Source organism: Pinus tabuliformis, chromosome J, assembly GCF_031772625.1.
Source record: "Pinus tabuliformis cultivar Carrire ecotype Pingquan chromosome J, CPIR1, whole genome shotgun sequence".
Taxonomy (NCBI): Eukaryota; Viridiplantae; Streptophyta; class Pinopsida; order Pinales; family Pinaceae; genus Pinus; species Pinus tabuliformis.
In genome coordinates, this window is record NC_142295.1 from 81,479,031 (window position 1) to 81,504,412 (window position 25,382).

General features: G+C 40.8%; 1 protein-coding gene across 2 annotated transcripts in view; it reads right to left on the minus strand.

Moving 5' to 3' along the window:
* The window catches only part of LOC149225611 (putative aldo-keto reductase 1), a 285,817-nt gene that overhangs the window by 149,586 nt on the left and 110,849 nt on the right, over nucleotides 1-25,382 (minus strand). Inside the window, exons 2-4 of one of the 2 annotated variants that reach the window (XM_089375122.1) lie at nucleotides 20,785-20,945; nucleotides 20,485-20,688; nucleotides 19,919-20,091 (exon numbers count right to left, since the gene is read on the minus strand). In XM_089375122.1, coding sequence (XP_089231248.1) covers nucleotides 19,919-20,091; nucleotides 20,485-20,688; nucleotides 20,785-20,945 — 538 coding nt within the window. Of the gene's footprint in view, nucleotides 1-19,918; nucleotides 20,092-20,484; nucleotides 20,689-20,784; nucleotides 20,953-25,382 lie in introns of both variants that reach the window. The other variant, XM_089375123.1, reaches the window with a different exon arrangement.

Here is a 25,382-nt window from a genome sequence, read left to right on the forward strand (position 1 = left end):
GATATTCGGTGTCACTTTATCAGGGACTATGTTCAACGTGGGGTGGTACAATTGGAGTATACTCCCACAGGAAATTAGGTAGCAGATGTACTCACCAAGGCTCTAGGAAGATCAAAGTTTGTTCAATTTCAGGAGCAGATGGGTATGATGGAAAATCCCTTTCAATAGCGTGATGCAGCATTTGACAGGGATCTATATAGTACAGATGCAACAGTGGCAGTGTCATGGACAACAATACAGTAAAAGCAGTAGCACAGTGTTGGTGGTAGCAACAGTGCAGAAAAGGAGATGCTTCAGAAACAGAGCAGCATGTAGTTGGACATTCTTGCTAGAGAACTTTTCTCGCTAAGAGGGAGTGTTAGTTTTTGGTAGCATCTGATGTGCTCTAGCCATGAAAATTGGTGGAGAGGCTAAGGCACATGAGCTCTAAAGAACCCAGAAACTATTTGGTGAAATTCCACCCGGATTATATTTTATTAAAATAATTAATATTTTTAATGGGGTTCCTAAGTCTAAACTTAGGAAAATTAAAGTATTAATGGGTATTAAACAAAATATAGGTGAGAATGATTTAGAAGGCAGATTAAGTCAATATTTAATCTTAGCCTTTGACTAGAGACTTCATCTCGGTCGTTGAAGTCTCAACGAGAAAAGTATAAGGAGGCTTGGGGTTCATTTGTAAACACACAAAGAGTTGATCAGCAAGTTCGATATTCCTAGGGCGGGGTTTGCTAAGGAATTTGAACAAGTGATCAAGCAGTGAGGATCAAAGGCAGTATTGGAAGAAAGTGATTTCCAGTTCCAGTGAATATACTTCAGAGAAGACGGTGAAGGATCAAAGAGCCAGTGCAGTGCCAAGGAGGGACAGCGCAGCAATTGGAGAAGGTTGACGCAGAACTGTTGGGGGATAGCAGGGATCAGTGCCAAGAATCATTGTGGGTGATTGGCAGGAGAAATCTTGATTTCTCAGCAGCAGCTAGGGTGACGCAGTCAGAGGGAGTCTCCACACAGAAGCCACACAGTGACTGTGTAGGCTCACGCAGAGACTGCGCAGTGGGTCATCCAGGAGCTGGGGCCAGTGTAGAATCTCCAGATTCAATGTGAGAAAATTCTCACTATTTATCTATCAGTTATCTTCTCTGAGTGGATTGCCATTTTCTCTGGGGCATCCAGATTGTATTCAGAAATTTACTGCCAATAATAGAAACCCTCATATTTGTTGCATGGTTTTCCCGCATTGCGTTTTTCCAGGGACGATTGTCCAAAAACAAGTGTCAATGTGATTGTTTATATGTTGGTGTTTCACTTGCCTATTTAATTTTAAGTTCTTAATTTGTGAAGTTTGCAGCTGAATTTATTTTGATATTTACTGAAGCATTGTTGAATAACTTATTAGAGAAACAAATCAATCACTGCAGCGAAATTTTCACAATCATGGACCCTTTTGGGCATGGATTGGTGGGGGGAATTTAGTAGAAAGAGTGGGCTACGTTTGTACTCTTGTCTTCTCTGCCTAATTTGGCAGTTAGCCTTACATCCTAGTCTTGTGGGATCTCCTTTACTGGTCACTAGCTTTAGGGCTGGCACTACATTGGAAATCCCAATTTTGGTAGCGTGGTCTTGTTTCTCGACACCATATACATCACTCCCCTTTGCTCATTTTGACCCCATTCATCACTTTTCCCCTTTGCTCATTTTGACCCCATTCATCACTTTTCCCCTTTGGGTCCACATAGGGTTAGCCTCTCCCTCCCCTTGTCCACACTTTGGCTCGGTCCTGGAATGATGCCCCGGGGGTTGATGCAACTAAAAAGAAAAGAAAAAGCATAATTTGGACACTCTCAACAAGAAATGTACCACAAAATGCAAAATATGGTCGGGACATGCAAATTTAGCACGTGGGCAAAAGCCAAATATGAGCTCTACCCCTCATTCATGGCCATCATCCTAGTTCCTATGGGCCCTAGATGAGCCCCCTCCACATTAAGGAACCCATGATTGTCCCAAACCCTAGTGGGCAATGAGCTGCCCCACCTTAAAAAGGGGTATCTACTACTATATTCTACACATCATGCTCTCATCCCTTGGAGCCCCGAGCAGTTATGAAAAAAATCAATCAAATGAAAAAGGCATATGAAGTATGGTGGAAAAACAAAGGTTGGGATAACTCATGTACCACGATTTTCTCCCTCCTACACTCATATACCCAAGAGTGGGCTTTCCTCATCATAGCTACCCTTGTACCATGACATGTGGCCTGGATCCTTCCCCTGATCCCCACTTTGTTCCATCATTATATCACATGCCACCTTCCATTTGATGGATGTACCATGAACATGTCCCCCCCTTCACCGGCTGAAACCACCCAATAGGGTCCTTGGTTAACCCCCTTATTGAACTTGGAGACACATGTACATGCCAAAGCCCACTATGGAAGGACAGGCCACCATGAGGTGCCCACTTGGTTCCATGATTTGTAAACACTTTTACTTGATTATTCTAATGATTTGTTGTATTGAAGGAGAAGAGGACGCATTGGATCTTATGCAGAGCAGGTGGTCTCCATTTAGAGTTTGGTCTCCCTATATGGGGTCCAAGCCCTCCAGAGGGCCACATTGGCACTTGTAGGGTGAGCGTTGAGATCCATGGGCCTCCATAATAGTAAAGAGTACTTCATGGATCCCCAACACCATTCAGGGATTGCTCGTGTTCCACCTTTTGGATGAGGATGATGCACTTGGATCACCATGCCCAACCGACTCCACACATGTACCATACACTTGGCAAATGTTCCAGGGTCCGGATGAAGATATGTTTCACTGCAAGAGACAAAATGAGGGATTATGTCATCATCCTAGCCATTATAGATTGTTTACATGCATTATCGATCCACTTGGAGACCCATGAGGATGTCATTGTTACCCCACACCCACTTGGGAGCACCACATGTGACTTGCTTGGAAAACAAGGGACCTATTGTCACTCAGATTGTACTAGCACCGAGACAACCATTCAGGGCGGGGGTTGTCACTCTAATCCCTGCCCACACCGTTCTAGTTCTCTCCCAACAATAGGCTATGGGGGGGTAGTCCTTATGGAAATGAGGTGAAGGAAAACAAGTTGGAAACCAACTTGTTTGGGAGACACGGATGAGTGGCCTAGCTACTTGGTTAAATTTAACAAGATTAATGATTAGATTAGATTTTAAATATGAGACCAATTCCTTATGGAGTGACAATTCTTGCTTAATGTAAATTAATGCCAAGTAACTGGATGGACACCTGCTGCTTAATATGATAGACTAACCTATATGAGATGCAAGTCCTAAGAACTAGGTGTGATGCAAGGATGTTGGTTAATTTTAGATTAAATGCCTAGTCTAAGTTGAACCTCTCCCTTAACTGTTTTGAGAAACAGTCTTCAGAGTAGGTTGTGAGATGGAAGCCAATGAGAAGCAGGCAGTGGCCTAATTAACGATACCCCCCACCGTGTTCCAACCACCCAGTGCCTCTGGCGCTGCAGAGACTGTGGCTTTGACGACTGCAAGGTCACTGTGTTAACCACTAAGAAGGGTTGAATCCCTCAAGCTAATTGGAAAAGGGTTGCCCTAGGAGTCTATCAACCAAGCTTATGCTTGGAGGTAAGTTATTAATGCAAACTAAGTCCTAGGATGCTTGTGCAATGATTATGAGTGAAATTATCTTGAGTTAAGATTAGTTTATGTTATTTAAGTACTTAATGTGAATTATCTTGTAGCAAGAGTACTTAACAATGATTAAATAACAATATTAAAACAATATAGGTGCTTAAAGATACAAGTGCGAGTGTTCAACAATAGATCAATCCACAAGATGCTTAACAATTACAAAAACTTAGAGCAACTTAAATGATTACAAGATGTCAATCACAACTTACCAAGGATGATTCCCAACAAGATTATTTTTTATCTTATTATTCAATGCCAATTATCAAGAGATGTTCGATTAGGTCCACAAGGTATTAATATGCCCAAGAGATTCTTAATACCAAGATGATTTATGATTCAAGTGCTTTAGTAAGTGAGCTTATTAGGTGTGAAATATGAATTCTTATAGCACATAAACTCACAAGGAAAACATAATGTTAGCCACTTTCTCGATATAAATGCTGGGAAAAAATAACCATAAAATGAAAATACTTATGCACTTTATGTTCCAATGATCCTTTTATGAGCAATAAGTGACCATTATGACAGCAATAAGGAAAACACCTTAGATCCAAAAGATAACAAGCCAATAGTGACCAGATATGATCACTGAGATGCCCAACAACTTGCCAAAGTAAAATAGTGATTTTAAGCCCACCTTAAGATGCAGTGTTCAAAAAAATTCCAGATATGATCTAATTATTACAACAGTAGGAAAATATGAATACAGTGAACTATATGCTACAACAACTTGCCAAAACATGCACAAAACTTGGAAAATTTTGCCAAAACTGAAAACTTAACATTTTGAGCCCTTTTAGATGTGATATTCAGAAAATTTAAGATCTCATATACTCAGTTATGCAGTAAATTCCAGTAAGCAAAAAATCAGATCTAGGATAGATGATGAATGCTCAAGTGGCCAAAATTTAGGAAAACTCAAATTTTGCAATTTTAAGTTATTTTGACCAATTTAAATGTGATTTAGGGCTTATGATATCACGTTATAAACTGAAAATTACAGCAGTAACAAAACAGTGAGAAATGGGGTTTAGAAAGCAAACCCTAGGCCTTGAAGATCCCTTGGCCAAAATTTGCTGAAACTTTGGGATCAAGTTGCCACCTGAAAAATAGACCTTTTGGGGCCAAAAACCTGCAAAACCACCAAGTATTCAATCTAGAAAAATCAAAGATGAATTTAGGGCAGATTAGGATCAAGGAGGGCCAACACTAGGCCTAATAGGGATAGCGTTGAGGGCTAAGGGGGCTATAAGGTTGAGGAAAGGGAAAATGAGGAAGAAGAACTAGAAAACTCAATGTTGGAGGGATAAGGGCCTACAAGGTTGGATGACTACGTTTAGAGGGCAAATTAGGGCTTGAAAAGCCCGCGACTAGCCCAAAGGCAGTCATTTAGGGTAGAAGGAGGAGGTTGAGGCTTCCTGAGGTCACAGCTTGGCCAAAAATGGCATAGAAACCCTAGCGCAGGGCCAAGAGCGGAAGGCCGACGCCCCTAGGGCTTACGGCCAACCCTAAACAAGGCTAAAAAGTTGACTCAGAGGGGCCTTAAATTGACGCAGAGGCTGAGGAAGGGGATGTTGGCCTTGGGGAGGCCAGATCTAGGCCCGGGAGACCTAAAACTCGAAAACCAGGCTTCAGAAAAATTTTCTTCCTTCAGATTTGAAATTTGCTGCAAATTTTTCAATGGCTAGCCATGCAAAAAATTCTAGAGACTAGATCTTACCCTCAAAGGCCTAGATCTAGCTCCACTTCGGCTTCTTCTCTTGACTTCACCTGCAAAATGGAAATAAAACACCCAAACCCCAAAATATATACAAAATCTTAAAACCCCAAAGCCCAAATTAGCAAAATACTTTACAAATTTAATTTACAGAATTATTCACAAAATTTACAAATATACAAGGGTTTTGAAAAATATTTTTTTTATATATATTTTCTTTGATAAATAGCTAAAAATACTTTAGAAACCCCATGCACACTATAGCCTAGCAAAGATTAAATCGGCCACATAAATATTTAGGATCCAAGCAAAATTGATCCATGCCCATAGTTTGTGAACATGGAGACCAAGGACAGAAGTACCTGCAAACACTATGTATTTATCTCAACAAAATGTTGATTTGTGGTAGCATTAGATGTGCTCTAGCCATGAAAATTGGTGGAGAGGCTAAAGCACATGAGATCTCCAAGACCCAGAAATGGTTTGGGGAAATTCCACCCGATTAGAAAGATATTAAAATAATTAATATTTTTAATGGAATTCCTAAGTCTAAACTTAGGAAAATTAAAATATTAATGGGTATTAATATAAAATTGAGTGAGAAGGTTCTAAATGACATGGATCAAACCAAATCTAATATTAGCCGTTGATTAGAGACTTAATCTCGGTAGTTGAAGACTCAACAGGAAAAGTATAAGAGGAGGCTTGGGGGTCAGTTGGAGATACACCAAGATTGATCTGTTAATTTGATTTTCTGGAGTGGGGTTTGCTGAGAAAATTCGAACAAGTGATCTGAGTTGCTGCGAGGGGCAATGAGTACATAGAAGAGAGGCAGAGATAGTGTCAGAGGGCCAACGCAGTGATTGAGGAGGCTACGCAGAGGCAGCTAGAGACTGCGCAGAGGCTGAGGGGCCTGCATGGGTGACACAGAAGGGCAGAGAGCTGACGCGGAGAGGTAGAAGGCTGACACAGAGGGTTCCAGATCTACGCAGAGGTAGTTAGAGACTGCGCAGAGGCTGAGGGACCTGTAGGGCTGACACAGAGCCTTGGAGAAGTTCCGGAAGGATTTTTGTGGGGCAGACTAGTGCTGAGAAGTTGAATATATGCTTCCAAGAAGAGGTATTACTGCTGTGCAGAAATCTCTGCTAGGTGAGCCAGTTTGGCACCCTAGTTGTACTCAAGAAAGCTGCTTAATAATAAAGCCCTCAGAACTGTTGCATCGGTTTTCCCGCATTGGGCTTTTCTGGGGACGATTGTCCAAAAATAACAGTGTCCCTTATGTGTGTCTATTATTTCAGTTGGTGATCTATATATGAGTTGAGACTGCATTTGTGTTTATTTTCAGTATTTATATGGATAAATAACTTGTTAAGGAATAAACAAGTAGGTCAAATAAACCATGTAATGCAGTAGGAATTTCTGACGTGTGAGACTTAGAAATTTCAACATGGTATCAGAGCATTGCAAATCATAGGAGGACTAAAGGCGCCAGCATAATCAGAAATATTTGCAGCAGTAGTAGTTGTCCCGAGAGACAGAGTTGCTCCTAAGCAGAAAGCAGCAGAGAGGGAGTGACGCAGAGGGTCGACGTCATCATTTCGAGCCAGAGAGAGGGCAGCGTAGAGGTAGAGAGAGGCAGAAGAGGCTCACGAAGAGCCACGTCATCCTACTCAACCAGGTAGGCTTGACACAGTTGGCCAGAAGAGCGATTCAGCCTTGCGGGGATTGCACAGAGCTAAGAGGCTCAGTTTCTTCAGTTGCTGGGCCCTAGGGAGCTGTGGGCATATTGTGGATTAGGAAGTTGGTGGGTTGTTGTTGCTGTCGAAACATAACAGTACCTAATGGGACAGAATGAAGGTAGAGGGAGTCGCTGCCTTGACGGATTTCGAGCTAAGAAATCCAGATCTAAGTTGCAGTTGCAAAGAGGATCGGAGAGGACCGGATCAACAGTTAGAGGAAGAGAACTTCCAAGAGGGAAGTCGAGACTCAAAGGGAGTCTAGAAGAGGAGTGGAGATGACAATGAACGAACTGAGAGATCAAGACAGGTTGGACGGGGCCTCCAACTTTGTCATCTGGAAGGTCAGGATCCTTGTCTGTTCTGGATAGAAATCGCATCAACGGCTTCGCCTTGAGAACCGTGGCTATCCCAGTCAGCCCAGCTAATAATGAAAGGTATGAGGATACAATGGCGAAGGCAAAGTTCATAATCCTTGATGGGGTCAAGGATCATGTAGTACCACATATTGTTTGAAGAACACGACAAAGGAGATGTGGGATACCTTGACGACATTGTATCAGGGCACTTCCATGCAGAGGAAGATGTTGTTGGAGAATCAATTACGGTCGTATCAGATGCAGAAGGGGGAGCAGATAGATCTATACCTCAGTAGGTTGCAAGAGATTCGGGACCAACTTACTTCCATAGGGGCCACACTGGATCAGGAGTTCATGGTGAGGACTGCCCTGAATGCAGTCTCCAAGGATTGGGAGACATTTGTCCAAAGCATTTTGGGCAGAGCTGATCTTCCAGGATGGGAAGAGATGTGGGCAGCTCTTCGCCAAGAAGAGATCAAACGGTTGACCAAGGCGGGAAGTAGCAGCAAAGGAGGTCGAATCAAGAAAGAGGAGGAAGAGGATGCGGCTCTGGCATCTACGGAATGACAGGGGAAGAGGAAGAAGAAGGACATCTCCAAGGTAAAGTGCTTCCATTGTAGGGAGTTGGGTCATTATGCAACCCAGTGTCCCAAGAAGAAGAATAAGGAAAAGGCTTCTGACTCCAAGGCAGCTCCTACTAAGGCAAAGAAAGAAGCCGACACTGATGACGACTATGCCATGAGTGCTCATGCACCTCTAGAGAAGAGGTGGGGAGACATCGAGTTGTAGTCAAGAGGACTACAGAAGATGAGGGGCAGGATCCTTGAGGTACCCAAACTCTTGGATCATATCCGGCTATGGGAGCCCCGAATGATAGTAGCAGGATGACGGATGTCGGTAGAAGCAAGATGCGGATGGAGCGACAAGGAAGTGCTAGAGTGTTGGGGTCTATAGCAGCACAGTGGGGGTTGCAGCAGTGCGAGAGGCACAAAGGTGTTTGCAACAATGCGAGATGAACAGAGGTAGTTGCTGCAGTGCGAGAGGCACAAAGGTGTTTGCAGTAGCATAGAGGCAGTAGAGGGAGCACAGGATAGCAGCAGAAGTAGCTTCAGCATCAGGGGGCTTCCAGACTGACAAGGATGTCAGAGTTGGGTTGATCAGTTACTTACTTCTCAGTAACTGAGTTGCAGTGCAGCAGTTAGCAATGGTAGTGCTATGGGCAGCATGATGCAACATATTGAGAGGGAGTTGCAGTACAGATGTAGCAGTGGCAGTGACAGAGCCATGGGAAACAATGTAGTGGATGTTGGGCAGCATGCCAAGCATTAGCACAAGTACCGGTGCGGAAGGATCAATGTAATGTTCAGTGGTGGAGTATTACTAGAGCACATTCCTCGCTAAGAGGGAGTGTTGATTTGTGGTAGCATCAGATGTGCTCTGGCCATGAAAATTGGTGGAGAGGCTAAAGCACATGAGATCTCCAAGACCCAGAAATGGTTTGGGGAAATTCCACCCAGTTAGAGAGATATTAAAATAATTAATATTTTTAATGGAGTTCCCAAGTCTAAACTTAGGAAAATTAAAATATTAATGGGTATTAATATAAAACTGGGTGAGAAGGTTCTAAATGACATGGATCAAGCCAAATCTAATCTTAGCCATTGATTAGAGACTTAATCTCAACCGTTGAAGACTCAACAAGAAAAGTATAAGAGGAGGCTTGAGGGTCAGTTGGAGATACACCAAGATTGATCAGTTAGTTCAATTTTCTGGAGCGGGGTTTGCTGAGAAAATTCGAACAAGTGATTTGAGTTGCAGCGAGGGGCAGTGAGTACATAGCAGAGAGGTAGAGATAGTGCCAGAGGGCCAGCGAAGTGATTGAGGAGGCTACGCAGAGGTATCAAGAACCACACATAGGCAGCTAGAGACTACGCAAAGGCTAAGGGGCCTGGGTGGGTGACGCAGAAGGCCAGAGAGCTGACGCAAAGAGACAGAAGGCTGACACAGAAGGTTCCATAGCTACGCAAAGGCTAGTAGGGCTAATGTAGAGCCTTGGAGAAGCGCCGGAAGGATTTTCGTGGGGCAGACTAGTGTTGAGAAGCTAAATATCTGCTTTCAAGAAGAGGTATTACTGCTGTGTAGAAATCTATGCTGAGTGAACCAGTTTGGCACCCTAGTTGTACTCAAGAAAGCTGCTTAATAATAAAACCCTCAGAACTGCTGCATTGATTTTTCCACATTGGGTTTTTACGGGGACGATTGTCCAAAAATAACGGTGTCCCTTGTGTGTTTGTCTATTATTTCAGTTGATGATCTGTATGAGTTGAAACTTGAGAGTGCATTTGTGTTTATTTTCAGTATTTACATGGATAAATACTTGTTAAGGAATAAACGAGTAGATGAAATAAACCAGATAATGCAGTAAGAATTTCTGACGTGTCAGACTTTGAAATTTCAACAAAAAATATGTTAATCATATGGTGAATCAAATCATCTAAGATTAGCCCAAAACTATCAATAGAATGATTGTATCTCCATCTAATGAAAAAACAGATCTCACCATTCATCAACACAACATAGGAAAGCCCGTAGTCAGTACATACGACTAATCAATGAACATGGACAACTCGAACTGCACCCCAAAGTCTTTACTATAATAGATATAAAAGTTCCCAACGGGACAATAGTTTACACAAATGCTTCAGCAACAAGTTTTTAGCCAAAAATTAGATCGCTAGAGACACAAATGTCTCTAATTTATAGATAAATCTTCCAAGTGGAAAAATAATGACTAGTTTGCTTGATCCTTGTCAAAATAATCTAGACCGTCGAAAAATACTTGATCATCTTTTAATCTTAGCCGTTGAATTTTTATTTGAGGAATTTTCGAATTTATCTTTTAATTCAATTTTTATTAGCTCAAAATTAATCATTTTAAGCTATTTTCCTCAAAAATTTGACTTTGACTTAACCACCAAGGTCCAAGGGTCGAATCTTTCTTGAAATATCCAATATTCCCTTGGTGGAGGACCTTCAAAAATTAATTCTTTTAAGACCCACGAATTTTTCACTTGGGGGATTTAATTTTCCTAAGACATTTTAATTTGACTCTAATTAATTAAATTTCTGACTTAGGATTTTAATTTAATTTTACTAGAAAATTTAATTAATTGACACTTGAGGGGATTAATTATTTTTTCCACCCTCCAATATTTTAACCATAGTGTCTAAGTATGAGGAACCATGCATTAAAATATTTTTTACATAAGACTTTTTTACAATTCAACCCTCAAAGAGAGAATACTCGTTCGGCTTAGACCCTCAAATTACATACCCAATTTATGACACAGTATGATCTAGTATATCAAGTGATTTGTAATAAAATAATTTAGCCAATTAGCTTAAATTATTCATGTTATCACTCCTTCGGATCTCCAAGGTTGAGGAAGAGTTCAGCTGAGGTAACCACATACCAATCTTTTGGCTTGGTAGCTAGCTCTACTAGGTCGGAGAGGGCTCTCTCCAAAGAATCACAGCGAAGAGGGTTGGATGGATTAGGGTTTTAGGCTAGGTATAAAGTGCAGAGAGTTGTTTTGATTTGATTTGATTAGGTGATGGCTGGATGAAGGTATTAGTTCAAAGAGGCTAGGTCAGGGAAAATCAGACATGATTGCAGACATTCAAAGGGGCAAGGTAGGAAGGAGGCTTAGCACTTAAAAGGTGATTTGGTGAGATGATTTAAGACGGATGAGGAGTTAGGAAGAGCATAGGAGATGTATTCTTCCTAAACCGAAGAAAGACGGACAAATTATGATAACTTTCCCAAAACAGAGCATGAGCACACATGTATTCTGCCTATCAACTTGAAAATTACCATATAACAGACATGAAATGGTTCATGAACTTACAAAACATTCATACAAATGATAACAAATAAGAAATAATGCTAAACATCCATACCACATGTATCCCAAAGAAATAGTTGCAACTCATCTATGAAAACTGGCCAAAATCTAATACAATAGTGTCTCTGATCACTAGTAAAATATTCAACTGAGTCCAACCTCTGAAAAGAGTGAAGAAAGGGAAGATGTAGACATCAAAACAACCTTCTCTCATCCTCAGGGGTCGAATCCCTGAGTTGAGGAAGAGATCCACAAAAATCTAAACTAATACCTAGAGTGTAGGGAGCTCTAAGTGACTCCTCCCTAATTACATTGAAACTGATTCATTTGACTTGATGAAGTCTATTTACCTAATGTATTTACCCCTAGGTAACTTATCCACATCATTATTACATTTACAACATCAATTACATCAGTAAAAAGTTGATTTCCAAGGATGAAAATCAAATCTGGAGAAAAACAGTGAAAAATCAGGCAAATGGTCAAGTGTGCCATCTTTTTGTCAAGTGCGCCCTCACAGTGTCAAGTGCGCCCTCCACTTTGCATGCCACTTTTGACTGCCTTCCCTGTGTCCAAATTGAGCTCAAGATAGCTCATTGGAAAGCTTCTCCTGTCTAGTTTCCAAATCTGCCAAAAGTTGATTCTCCCAAGACTGGTCTGTGCACAGCGCCTAGGCCAAAATTGAGGCAGAAACATGATTTTTTGCTTGTTTTTTTCCCTTTTCACTTGCTAGTTTTGCAAACTAAGGCTGGAAACATGGTTTTCTTAGATTTATTTGTCATTATGCATCCAGTGGTGGTCTCCATTTGCTCAAAAAGTGCCCCAAAAAAGTGCGTAGCGCCTAGGGCGCTATGCGTTTGACTATGCTGCTGATATAAAATTGTCCAAAAATACACAGAAAAGACAAAAATGCAAAAATGAGCCAAGATGATTTCAAAATTGGTGAAGTGGCTGATGTTGGTGTGGCTAGGCTTGGAGTGAAGCCTCTGCAAGTATATCAAGCTTCTTTTTCTCTTCTTGGTGAGTTAGGGCTTCAATTTTTGCCTTTGCTGCCTTGAGCTTTGCCCTTGCATTTCTTTCTTTGTTGGCATAGTGTTTTGCCATCTTCCTCTGAATGTCATTTTGCTGATTGGCCTTGTCTAGGAGCTTTTCTAAATGTTGGTTGACCTTGTCAAGCCAATGCTCCCAGTTCTCATTAATCAAGATGACAAACTACTCATTCCATGTGACCTGATTTGCAAGCTCAACCTCCTTTTGTTTCTCTAGTTCTAGAGCTCTTTTCAGCCCTCTAGTCCTAGGTCTACTTTTTGGTTCTTGCTCTTCTTCAGGTTCACCATACCTGTCATAGGCCTCATCAAGCAATGCCTTGGCCTTCATTGCTTCCCTTTTTGCCTTGATGAGTTGAATTTCCATGACATCATGTTTGGCTTGAAGTTGTTGATTTTCTTGCTCATAATATGAAATAATGTATTTTGACCTTTCTAAGTTGATCTAGAGCTCCCTGATGAGTGCATCTTTTTCCTTGATGACAATGCTAGTGTCCTCATTGTCATCATGCTCACCTAGGTCAACCAAGTCAAAATCCTATTGTGTCTCATGGAGGTCCTCCTCCTCATGCTGAATCTATGTCTCTGTCATCTTCTCTTTGCCTTTGTGTACCTGCTTTGTTGGTGAAGAAGGCAAGGCCTCTCCCACAATCTGTGGGGCAAACACCTACATATGGCCTCTCTGATAAGTGTGTGCCAATGTGCCCAAATCTGCCCTTTTAGGCTTGATGACCTCAACCTACTCAATCTGCTCTGGCTCACTGATCTCATCTCTGCTAGGTGACTCAATATGATCATGAAATGGTGATGGTGGAGGTGATGGTGAAGGAGACTGATCTAATGATGATGAATGATATATGGGCTGAGATGGAGGAATGGATGTGGAAGGATGAGATGATGAAGGCACATATTGAACTTTCTGAATAGATGGATCAGTGAATATGGGATTGGCTATGAACGTACTCCATGCAATGTTCAGCTCATTGAGATGATAGAGGACTATGATTTTGATGAGGGAATGATGAAAAAGACTCTTCATTTGATGTTCATACTCTCTTTTTTGGACAATATATGCCATCTTATCAATGCTCCGAAAAAGGTAGTAGGGTATGTTGAGCATTTTTACCCTAGTGAAATGCATTAAGAGTCGGATGTGATAGGAATAAAGTCTAGAAAATCTACCTTCACATGAAAAGTATTTCATGATAATCTTCATCATTGGGGCATATCTGTCCAGGAGGTGAGAAAAAGGAAAATAGCTCTTTCTCTCATTTATGTACCTTGGTTTTATGAAAGGCTCATAGTAATGTTTCTCCAACTCACCTTGCTTGAACCATTTCTCCCCAACATCTAGGATCCCGGTGGCAGCTGATATAATGGCAGTGGATAAAGTAAAAGTGACACCAACTAGAGTAACTTGGTTGTCATGGAGTTTATATATGAAGAGCCTGGTCAACATAGCATGGTGTTGGACATTTTGAATTGGCTCACAAAATTCATAACAACCAAGATATTTGAAAGATGTCACAGCCATAGGAGATGCCAAGAGTTCCCTGATATCTGTTGGCTCAAATTTGAGTACTCTGCCCCTTTGTGTGGTCTCTTCACCTTTGTTTCTTCTCCCTCACTCTATGGTCTGTTTTCCTCTTATGCCATGGTGTTTTAATGTCAAAACCCTAGGGAGGTATAATGTTGTTGGAATGTGGTTTTCAGGAGTAAGGAATGAGGAAGGGAAATTGAAGGTGTGGGTTCAGGGATTTATGTAATGGAGGAGGGGTATGAAAGCATTGGGGAGTGAAATTTGGGAATTGAGAGTGAAATGGTGGTTTTGAGGGAGATACTAGGGTTTTGATATGAGAAAAACACCAAATTTAAAAAAAAAAATTCAAAACACCATAGGTATGACTATAGGAAGAAGGAGAATGCTATATTATCAATTACTCACTTGCTGGAGGTCAAATACAAGGTTGGTGGAGCTTTAGAGGCGATTTTGGCTTTCCTGGACAAGTGAGCAGCCCCACAAGGAAGTGTGCCTTTTCTCTGGCAAGCGCGTAGCGCCAGAAGGAAGTGCGCAGCGCCAGAAGGAAGTGCGTAGCGCCAGAAGGAAGTGCGCAGCGCTAGAAGGAAGTGCGTAGCGCTTGAAGGAAGTGCGTAGCGCCTACTCTGTTTTTTCAATTTCGCCCAGAATCGTGAGAAATGTTGTCTTGGGGTTTGCTCAATCGATGGTAGGAGGCAAATGAAGTTGAGTTTGATGCTAAGAAGGCCTTTATACTTGAGTGAATTTGATTTTTTTTACTTTAAAACCCACTTTCTAATGTTTTAATTCACCCTTGAAAGCTTTGCTAATTACCCTTTACACTTTGATTTTCTTCTTTGCAGATTGATGATGCTGGAGTTTGGCACTCTTTACATTTGACTTTGCATTGATGAAGTTGGCATATAGAGTTTGAGTTGGCAGCTTAGGATCAATACTTATTACATATAGTGAACATAAAATTACATAAATTAAAAAAATAATATTACATCTCTATGTTTTGGAATAAAATTACAATCTGAAATAAAACTCATACTTGAAATGAAAATTAGAACTTGGGCAACCATAGTTACATGTTTGCAAATCCTCTTTAAATGAAAAAGGGATATTATTTTGCTTACTCTCATACTTTTTTGTTGGCCTTATACAGTGAAATGGAGTATTATTGAACCTTGGAAAATGAAACCTAGTGACCTAATGGGACCTTGAATGACCAGACTCCATGTTGACTTGATTGATATAAAGATATGATGGAATGAGCTTTTATGATTGATGTATTCTCAATAAGACATGAAGGTGGGCCAACAAGTATTAATTTTTGAGGAAGAGTGAGGCTTTTTTACTAGGCTACCATCAGTGAGTAAATTTTTGAATGAGGACCTAGGAGGAATGACAAAAATTTTAGAATGGGACCCTAATATGATATAAAAACAAGAGTTTTGATCACTGATGGCAGTATTCAAACACTGACTCTAACAATTCCCAAATCACTTTTACATAAGACTCGACTAAAACACTAGGACTCACCTAAGACTTTGACAAATAATTCCACCCTAGCTTTGGGGTGAGGTTGGAGGAAAAAACTTTGTCGACCATCTGTGTTTAGAAACACAAATGAATCAATGAGACGAAAAACCTCCTAGGATGAAACTCTCGCCAAAATAATAGGCTTACCTAGGTTGTTACATACATTCACAGTCTTACTAGCATCATTTACATTACATAACTTGCAGAATGGGTTTACAATGACACATAAACTGCTGATAGATGATCCGAACTTATTGAGAAAATTGGTACTTCCGCTTCCTTGGAACTTTGACAAAAATTGTGCAACAGGGCCAACCACTTGTCCACTATGTTTGGAGCCTTTTCACTCAACTCGACACATTTGGAGTCTGGACTGCATTAGGCCTCCTCAATGGCCAAACGACTCCTCATATTCATTATTTTTCCCTCTTGAGAAGCTATTCTTTGTATTATTGAGCTATCTTGGTGGGCTTGCCACCAAATCATGTCATTATTATGTATTATTTTATTATTTAGGGCTAAATTAGGCCAATTAGGCAAACCGAATCCCCTTTAGAGTTGTATAAATATGAGAGAGGCTCATTCTAATCTCTCATCATGACTTGGATTGGATTAGTATCTCTTGAGAGATTTTCACACTTTATGCTGAGATAACTTTTGGAGCTTTCTTGATGCACTATGATAATTGGATTTTGACTATTGTCTTTGGAGCTTCTTTCTAATGCGAAATTGATGAATGGATATACTCTCTCTCTCTCTCATGTAAGTCGAAATTTTGATGTTATTCTTGTTATCTTACTTGTCAAATGCATGTATCTTGTTATCATTGTTCTTGTATGGGTTAATGTAATGCGAAATTCTTTTGGGACCTTGAACAAGTGATTAAATGCATGCGTTGAGCTTTGAGGGATTGGGTGAATGTTCCTAGAGGCACCTCTTAGGTTGAAGACCTTGAAACTTTGTCTCCTTCACAAATTTGAAGTATAAATCCCTATTGACCTAGTTGTTGCCCTTGGAGAGGCTAGCGAAGATCAATTAGGGCTCCTTAGCTCACAAAAATTCTCAATCTATGTGTATCTTGACTCCATTAGGCCCAAGCAATAAGGCATTGATCCTCGTATCCCTTTGGTGGTCAAATTTACTTCTCTATCTCACTTTTCCAAATTCTAGGCCTAACCCTGGAGGATCAACTAGGGCATCCAACAAATTTTATTGTAGCCATCGAAACACCTCAATTTTTGGTCCACTACTGTGCTGGGGTTATCTCTAGAGGTCCTCCAAGTGTCAAGCAAATTCGACTGTGGAATCCCGAGATATAGCAAGCCCTAGGTGGAATCCTCATTGGGATGTTTGCACTCAAAATATCAAAGAAATTTAGTCTTTTGATCCTATTCTCTTCCCTACTTAGGTCAAGCCTCTCCTTGGTTGATCAACTCCGTACCCTTAACCTAGTTTGGGTCCACTTGGGTTCTTTGTGGTCCCACAACTCTACAACTCAAACTCCACAAGGATTACATATAATCCATTTCTTTACAAATATCCTTAAGCCTAGGAAGCCCGTTGTCAAAGCATATCCTCCAACACTAGGTCTAGGTATCCTCATAGCCCTTCTTAGAGAGCCAATCACCTTACTTTCAATGCAAGCAAGCCAATTACTTGAGCCCCTCTTGCGAATAGGCTTTATGAATCACTCCTCATCTCATCATTGACCTATTCATCCTTGTGATTCCTCTCATACTGATACTCCTCCCATCGGTGAAAGTCTGTAAAGAGCAGGGAGCCTTAGCTAAGGTGACAGTGGTCTATTGCTCCATTGTTGCCCCTTGACCTAGTAGTTGCTCTAGGATCCCCTCCTAGGACCCTTGCTAGTTTGTGCGGTAACAGGCCCCACTCCACCCACATCTCCTAAGTCCCAAAACGCCAAAATTGATCCCCAATCCTTTGCCTCTTTGCCCAAGAGACAAAATGCGCTCAAGGCTATTCTTCTAGCAATCTTATGGGATAGGGGGTATTACAAAACATGATAGAGATCTCTAATCTGAAGAGGGCAGATTTGACCTCCAGAAAATGAACAACTCAACCACTAATAATGAACTTGGCCCTTCTAAAGTATGCTAAAGAATTAGGCTTCTTAGAAGAGCAAATCAGTGTTCCAATAAATACAAATTCAGCTTACAAGTCAAGGGTAATGATCTTGTTGATTTGGCCTACAAGGAAATCATATCGACCTCCAAAGAAAGAGTGTACTCAGCCTGCAAGCTCTACCTGCTGAAGAAATGGCAATTTGGCCTCCCTTAGAACAATAGATATAAGTATAACCATTAATTAATGTAAATTCAACCTCCCAAATGTTGGACCTCATCTCCTTCCCAAGAATGCAATTGTCCTCGCAATAATGCTCTCAGCCCTTCCAAAAATATGAGCAATAGATCATCCACCAAGGCTAGGCAAATCAACCTCGTATGCAAATCGGTCTTGTTTCCCAAAAGGGTAAGTTAACAAGGAACAACTCTCAGCCTCCAAGGCAAAGGATACAAGACCTCCAAGATGGGCGAATTTGGCCTGCTTCACAATGAATTCAAACCCTTGAAATTATTGCAAATCAAGTACTAATTTGATCCTCAATGTGGAGATGAATTCGACACTTCCACCCAGATAGATTCGGCCTCAATGATTCGTAATTCAACCTCCTTGGCACTTTGGACTTCCGACAAGCAAACTCAACCTCCTCAAATGCAACTCAGCCCAAGAGAATGAAAAGGAGCTCGGTTGTGGAATGGATAACTGAACTCAACATCAATAGATCAATGAACTTAGCCTCTACTTCAGTTGCAAAATCTCTGAAGGGTTACAACACCTTGACCCCTGAAGAAATATTGACTCCCCATCCAATTTGTCTGCGGCAAATATATCCAATTTGTCTACAGCAAATATATATGTGTGTGTGTGTGTGACAACCCCTGAAGATCTGCTCCAAAATCATCTGCAATGAAGTACAAATGAGAAATCTGAGTGATTTCACCGCAAGCCAACCAGGGTGGCACTCGAAGTCCACCGAAATCAACTGAATACTATTTAGTGTCGCGATGGATATCCTTCGAAACCAATTGGAGAGATTTGCCTAAAACCCTTGAGCTAGACTCACCTGAGCCCCACTCAATCATAAGAAAATAATAATAACCTGGAATTCTTTAGAAATGGCCTTCTCTCCCTTTTTATAAGCTTTCGTCGAATCTTCTAGAAGTCTCCTTTTATTATTTTATTAATAAGCCACTTAGTGCATTTTCCTCCTTTTCTCTAAGTGGCTTTTACCCTTTTTTATTTACCCATTAGATAAAAACTATTTTTCTCCTTTTATTTAATAAGTGACTTTTTATTATAAATTAAAGTCACTTCTATCTCTAAAAAATGCTTAAATTGACGCCATGATCACACCGGCCTCCCACAACCCCATTTCATCATCTTGTCTTGTAGATCTTTTCGTCCTGATTCCAACGAGCTATTACACTAAGGTGTTTCTCCAAGTAATCAGCCTAAAACAACACCTTAAGTGTAATTAATTAAAATGTGCCCGTTCATAACTCCGTTTTATGGAAATCGTTGGAATGCAGAGAAACCAAGATCAAACTGTGCAGAACTGATTCTGATGATGAAAAATGGTATTCAATCCCAATCGGATCCCATAAAACTCCTCAAAAGCCTCCAGGCCCACCATTGCTGCAATCCAACTCCTGTGACCTGGCTGACATAAGCTCTAGAAATCTCTCCTAGTCTCATCACAAGGTAATGCAAAAATTGGGGACATTACACCATGTTTGCCAATATTTATTGAAAATGTTCAAATTTTAAGGACTGGCAATTAAAGTTGTCAGATTTGGTGAATATAATTGTAGACTTGCCATTGCAGGACTAGATCTCATTTCACCAGGATTGGGCCTCAGACATCTAATCTAGATTAGATTATATTAGATTTTATATGCCGAATTTGGCCACAAAATGACATATGCCAAGGACCAGATTATGCCAGCATCTCATAAAATTTGCATAATCTCCTGCACAGAAGTGAAGCAAATGTTTTGCATTACTGGAGAAGGGTGAATTTTACAAACTTCTTTACACAGGCAATGTTGTTCTGAACTTCATGATCACTGTATTCAAACACGAACATGGACAAGGTGACTTAGACTTGGATGTTTTGTGTGTTTATTTACATAGTTTACTCCCTACACCCAGGCTTCATTTTTCAGTACACTACGAAAGTCTTACTCCCAAAACTCAGGCTTTATTTTTCAGTATGCTAAGAAAGTCAATAAAAATAGATAAATTACATATGAGAGTTTACAATTTCTCACAGTAAGAGTAAAATCATATTTGTAACCACTGCATACCTGCATGTAGGAATTATTTCATTTTCAATATCCCTGGCCCACAAGGACCATTCATACTGCACTGCAGTGATAGGGTGCACTGCATGAGCTCTTTGCAGTGTATCTACACTAGCCTCACAGAGTCCAATGTACTTTATTTTCCCTTCTTCAACAAGTTTCTTCATTTCTCCGACCTATTCATCCATGACAATTTGAGAACTCTTTAGTTTTTAGAAAAGGGAACAATTTTACTTGAGAAGAACAAGATGAAGGAAATGAGAGCATGCAAATTCAACTGTTGAATAGTCTCTATCAGCTTTTAACATCAGTCTTGTTAATTTCACTCGCCCATGTTTAATGCACAGAAAAAGGAACTACAATCAGCTGAGTTTCCAAGAAGGCCGAAGCCCTGGTTGTCCATAACCAAGCATATCTAACTGTGGCATTGAACCATAAAAGATACTGTAGGTGGAAGTGATGCCACATGTCTGCAATTAAACTAGCAAAAACTAGTTCATTTGACACTAATAACAAATACCACTTCATCAGATGGAAGCATAGACACTAAGAAAGCAAAAAAGGATTACCGTTTCCTCAATTGGAACTCTTTTGTCTACCCGGTGTTGGTAGTATAAGTCGATGTAATCCATCCCCAAACGTTGGAGACTATCTTCACAGGCTTTCCTAACATAATCTGCAGTGCCGCATATTGCAACCTTGCCTTCATTATTTTCATACATTCCAAACTTTGTTGCAAGCTGAATTCTCTCTCTGGGTAAGCATTTCAGAGCCTGCACAACAATAATTACAAATGGGTGTTAACTTTGTTCATGAATGATGGCAAGGAAGCAAAGAAGTATAGATAGGATAAAAACCTAAAAGTTTACCTTCCCGACTAAAATTTCATTTGTATGTCTACCATAGATATCTGCTGTATCAAAAAATGTGACCCCATTGCTGAAAGCATGTTGGAAAAGAGAAGTTGCATCTTCCTCTGAAGCATGGAAACCATACGCCCCTGAAAGTCCTGAACATCCTAGGCCTAATGCTGAAACCTTGCACATCACAAGCCAAAGAACGACTCAAAGGAGTAGATTGATGACAGAAGACGAAGGGAGAGAATAAATCAAAAGAAGTAGGTGATAATGGTTGAGAATTAAGGGAAATAAAAGCTGTAACAAACCGTATAAATGATCTTACATAAACATGCCAGGTCTTACATTTACATACACAGTCTTTTATTTAAGCCATCCTGTTTCTTTCCTCAAAGATTAGGAAATGTAAAAAGCTTTTGTCATTGCAATGATAACCCATTTCTCAGAAATCCTAAAATATTTAAAATACCAAAAAAAAGGAATGGCATACAGAGACAAAAAGATTCATTAAGTACGGCAATGGTACAGTCATAGTTCAAATAAAAATTACTCATGAAGCTGTAGAGAAATGTGGACTAAAGAATGATATATATGCATATTGCCATATACATAAACATGTGTATATACATGTCCACATATTTGCCTGTATGTGCATAAACACATATTTGTATACATACATATACATATAGCATCATATTTGCTTAGCATATATAATAATCATAGACAGAAAGGGCATTATTTATTTTGCAGATCCCAGGCATGGCCATGGGTGTTCTAAACAGTAAACAAAGGTCTATAACACTCAGCTCATGAACAAGAATATATTTTGAAGGTTATTTAGCAGGAACGTATTTATCATGGCAATCACCACACATCAACCAGGTACCTTGTGTTAGCTCCAAACAGGAGCATTAAGCTAGATGAAGACTTTTTTCAACACAAGGCATCAATTTTGAGGTACATCCTCAGAATGGGCACAAATTTGGCATCCTACCATGCTTGAAATTCTTTGGGAATCCCTTGTCAAAAACCATGGCCTCACCCAGAGGACTTTTGGTCAGATTCATGCAGGATGAGTTCTCACCCATAGTACTTTTGGCCAGTGTTGCAAGAACAGTCCCCCCCCCCCAATGATTTGGATGCAGAACCGCACCCCGTACAGATCCACCACTGATCCTTTGGCGGAACCACGGATCCGAAAATCGGATCTGCTTTTTTTTGGCAATTGCTGGAGAATTGGATCTGTGGGGGCTTGATCCGCGGTTCCTGCTGCCCAATCCGCGGATCCGGAAAGGATTGGATGTGGATCTGTGGAGGTTTAGGTGCGTATCCACCATGGATCGCGAGCGGATCCGAGAGAAGGTGGACGGTTCACACATATCCGCGGGGCTTTCTTTGTTTTTTGTTTTGGAAATTTCACACAGTTATGTGAGGAACTACACTTTCCGAATACTCCCAAGGTGCCCCTTGATGCTCCCTAGATGCTCCCTAATGGTAATGTTAAATTCTTAAAATAAAAGTGACATTCTCCTTTATCTTTCATTTCCATCCTTTTACTTAAATTTTTAACATTACCATGAAATGACTTAGGATGCTTGAGAGTGGTTCCAACCTCATCAGACTTCATATGGAGAAAATAGAATTTCATATCCCATTCAAAATTCAGCAGACTTAACAGTTTTCAGGATCAATGGGATTGTGGCATTTCATTGGATTATATCATGTATGAGGGCATGTGATTGGCATTTAATCAAGAGCACCAAGCCCTATATGTACCCCAGTGTTGGTGTTGTTGATTGTTGAACTCCTTTGTCATGGCCTTAGCAATTATGTACCCTTCACTCAAGTCAAAATCATTGATCAGGCATGTTAAGCTTTCTCTACCATATTATAAGGCTTGGATTAAGCTGTTTGATCAAAATTAGGCAATGTTGACTAATATCCCTATAGAATTGAAGTAGAGGCAAAGGCTAGACAAGAGAAGAGGAATCTAGATTCTAGATGGTTGATGCTGGAATAATTAATCATTGATGTACAATGGATGCCATATCTATCTTGATTTATGTAAAAATATGCATGTTTTCATGTCTTCTACAACTAATTTGGTATTTTGGATGTTTTTTCAATATAAATGTAAAAAAATATAAATATGTATAGTAGACGCTTCCAAGATGCTTTGCTTCCTATATTTTTGGGAAATGATGCTTCCGCGTCCCTACTTCCAAAAAACGTCCCCGCTTCGTTCAACGTTGCTTTTGGCTCAATTGTGGGAGCCCTCAAGGTAGGTTGGCGCTTAATAATAGCTTCCTAATAGGACTTGTTACCCCTCTTTCAACAAAGGTATCCCAAAATTTTTGGACTACGCCATTTGTAAGCTCAAATGTGTGCAATGTGTAGCCCTATATGGCCATGTGGGATGAAGTGTAAAAGTGCATCCTAGTTCCCCCTGGATAGACACTCATGATTGGTCTTTTTAGTTCATCTTCATAGTGCATGGTGTTGATGTTTGTGTGAAAATTCAGTGACCCCGAATCCCACTGTAGCAAATTGATGATATTTCTCCTATTTATTAAAGTACTTGAACAAAACTTGCAATTTTCTACTGCAAATATTGAAATACATACACTGCAGCCTACACAAAATAAATTACTGCGAAAACTAAATACTGCACTGGAGAGAAATAAACGCACACATATACACTGTTGTTTTTGGACAAATGTCCGCGAAAAAACCCAATGTGGGAAAATTGATGAAGCAGTTGAGGGTTTTATTTATTATGCAGTAGTAATCTGAGTAAAAATCGTTTGATGCCCAAACTGGCAATCTGATACAGAGAAATACTAACAAGGAGATAATGATAAAAATCTCACACTGTCACTGGCAATCCGAATTTGATCCAAGCTCTGGATGGTTGGCCCCACGCTGCCTCTGCGTCAGCCTATGCAGATCTGCGTTATAGTCTCTAGGCTCTACGTCACCTCCTCCTTTGATCTCCTGTTGGCTGGAACTTTGATCCTCTGGCCTTCCGGTCTCACACCCCAGCTTCTAGCTCTAGAATTCAACTTTCCCAGCTGAATCTCGAACTCCCTCTCAAGCTCTGCACTACCTCTCTAAACCTCTCTCTGTCTTCTCTGCCTTGCACTCCCCCAATCTAGAAAACTCCCCTCCGGTCTACTATCCTTGCCCCTCTCACTGCTTCGACTTTACTATGTCACTTCTGGCAACTCAAGGCTGCTACTCAGGAAATCGACTTCCCAGCAAAATCAAACTGCACAATTGTGTTCTCCAAGTGCCCATCGAACTCCATATAATCTCTTGTTGGAGTACCAACGGCTAAGATTAAAACATAATCAAGGGTCAAGATTAACTGGGAGTTGATCCTCATCTTCTTCTAGAATATTCACACCTGATTTAATTAATACCTTTTAATTGACCAGATTTCCTAAGTTTAGATTTAGGGAACCATTTTAAAAAGTTAATTATTTTAATTAAATCATCTCAAGGTGGAATTTTCCCAAATGATTTCTAGGTATTGGAGAATGCATGTATCTTAGCTTCTCTGCAAAATCTCGAGGCAAGAGCACATCCGATGGTACAGAAATCAACACTCCCTCTTAGCGAGGAATGTGCTCTAGTGCTGCGACCCATTGAAGCATCACTCCATCTCTGCACCATCTCCTGTTGCGCTACTGATGTTTGGCTCTACTGCCCACCAACTACTGCACAACTATGATATGAGTTGCATCTGCGCTGTTGTCGGCCCTGCTGAACTGCTTCCAACACTGCATCTGCAACTGTAACCCATCCCATCTATTGTTGTTGCAACTGCAACAACTGCAACAGAAAAGCATCCACAATACTGAACCAACTGTAGTCAGTATGATGCATCTATCGTCCGAGTTCTGACTATTGCTAGCCTCTACGCTGTCATTGAAGCCTTTGCGTTGCTACTGACTCTGCTTTGTGGCAACTGCACTGCTGCCAACTCTGCTTTGTGCTGCTCAGTCTCAGACCGCTACTAGCTACTGCATCTATCACTCTGGCACCTAACTGCACCAACTGCCACTAGTCCATCCTGCTACTGCTGACTATGGGCTCCCATAGCAAGGTCTTGATCCAAGAGGTGGACTCCTCAAGGATCCTGTCCATCTTGTAGCTCTTTGGGGCTACAACTCCAGATCGCCCCACCTCACCCCTGGAGGCATCTCGACAATCATGAAAACTCCTCCTCCAGTCTGAAAGATAGCCTGTCGATCTCAGTGGATGCAGCGTGCTGATCCTACTTCTCCTCTTTGTCCTTCTTTCTGAGAGGACACTGAGGGACGTAGTGGCCTAGCTCGCCACACCTCAAGCACTTTATCTTCGAAATATCCTTCTTTCTTCTGCGCTGCTCCTGCTGCCCCTTTGATGCAAGGGCCATGTCCTCGTCTTCCTTTACCTGCTTCGTCCCACTGCTGCTATTGCCATTAGGGAATCTGCGTTGTTGCTAATTCTATTACTGAGCCTCCTACTATGCACTCCTCAACACCTGACTGCAACTAACCTGCAATAGTCACTCTAGAATCTAACTGCATCAACTGACACTGATCCATCCTGCTATTGAATACTGT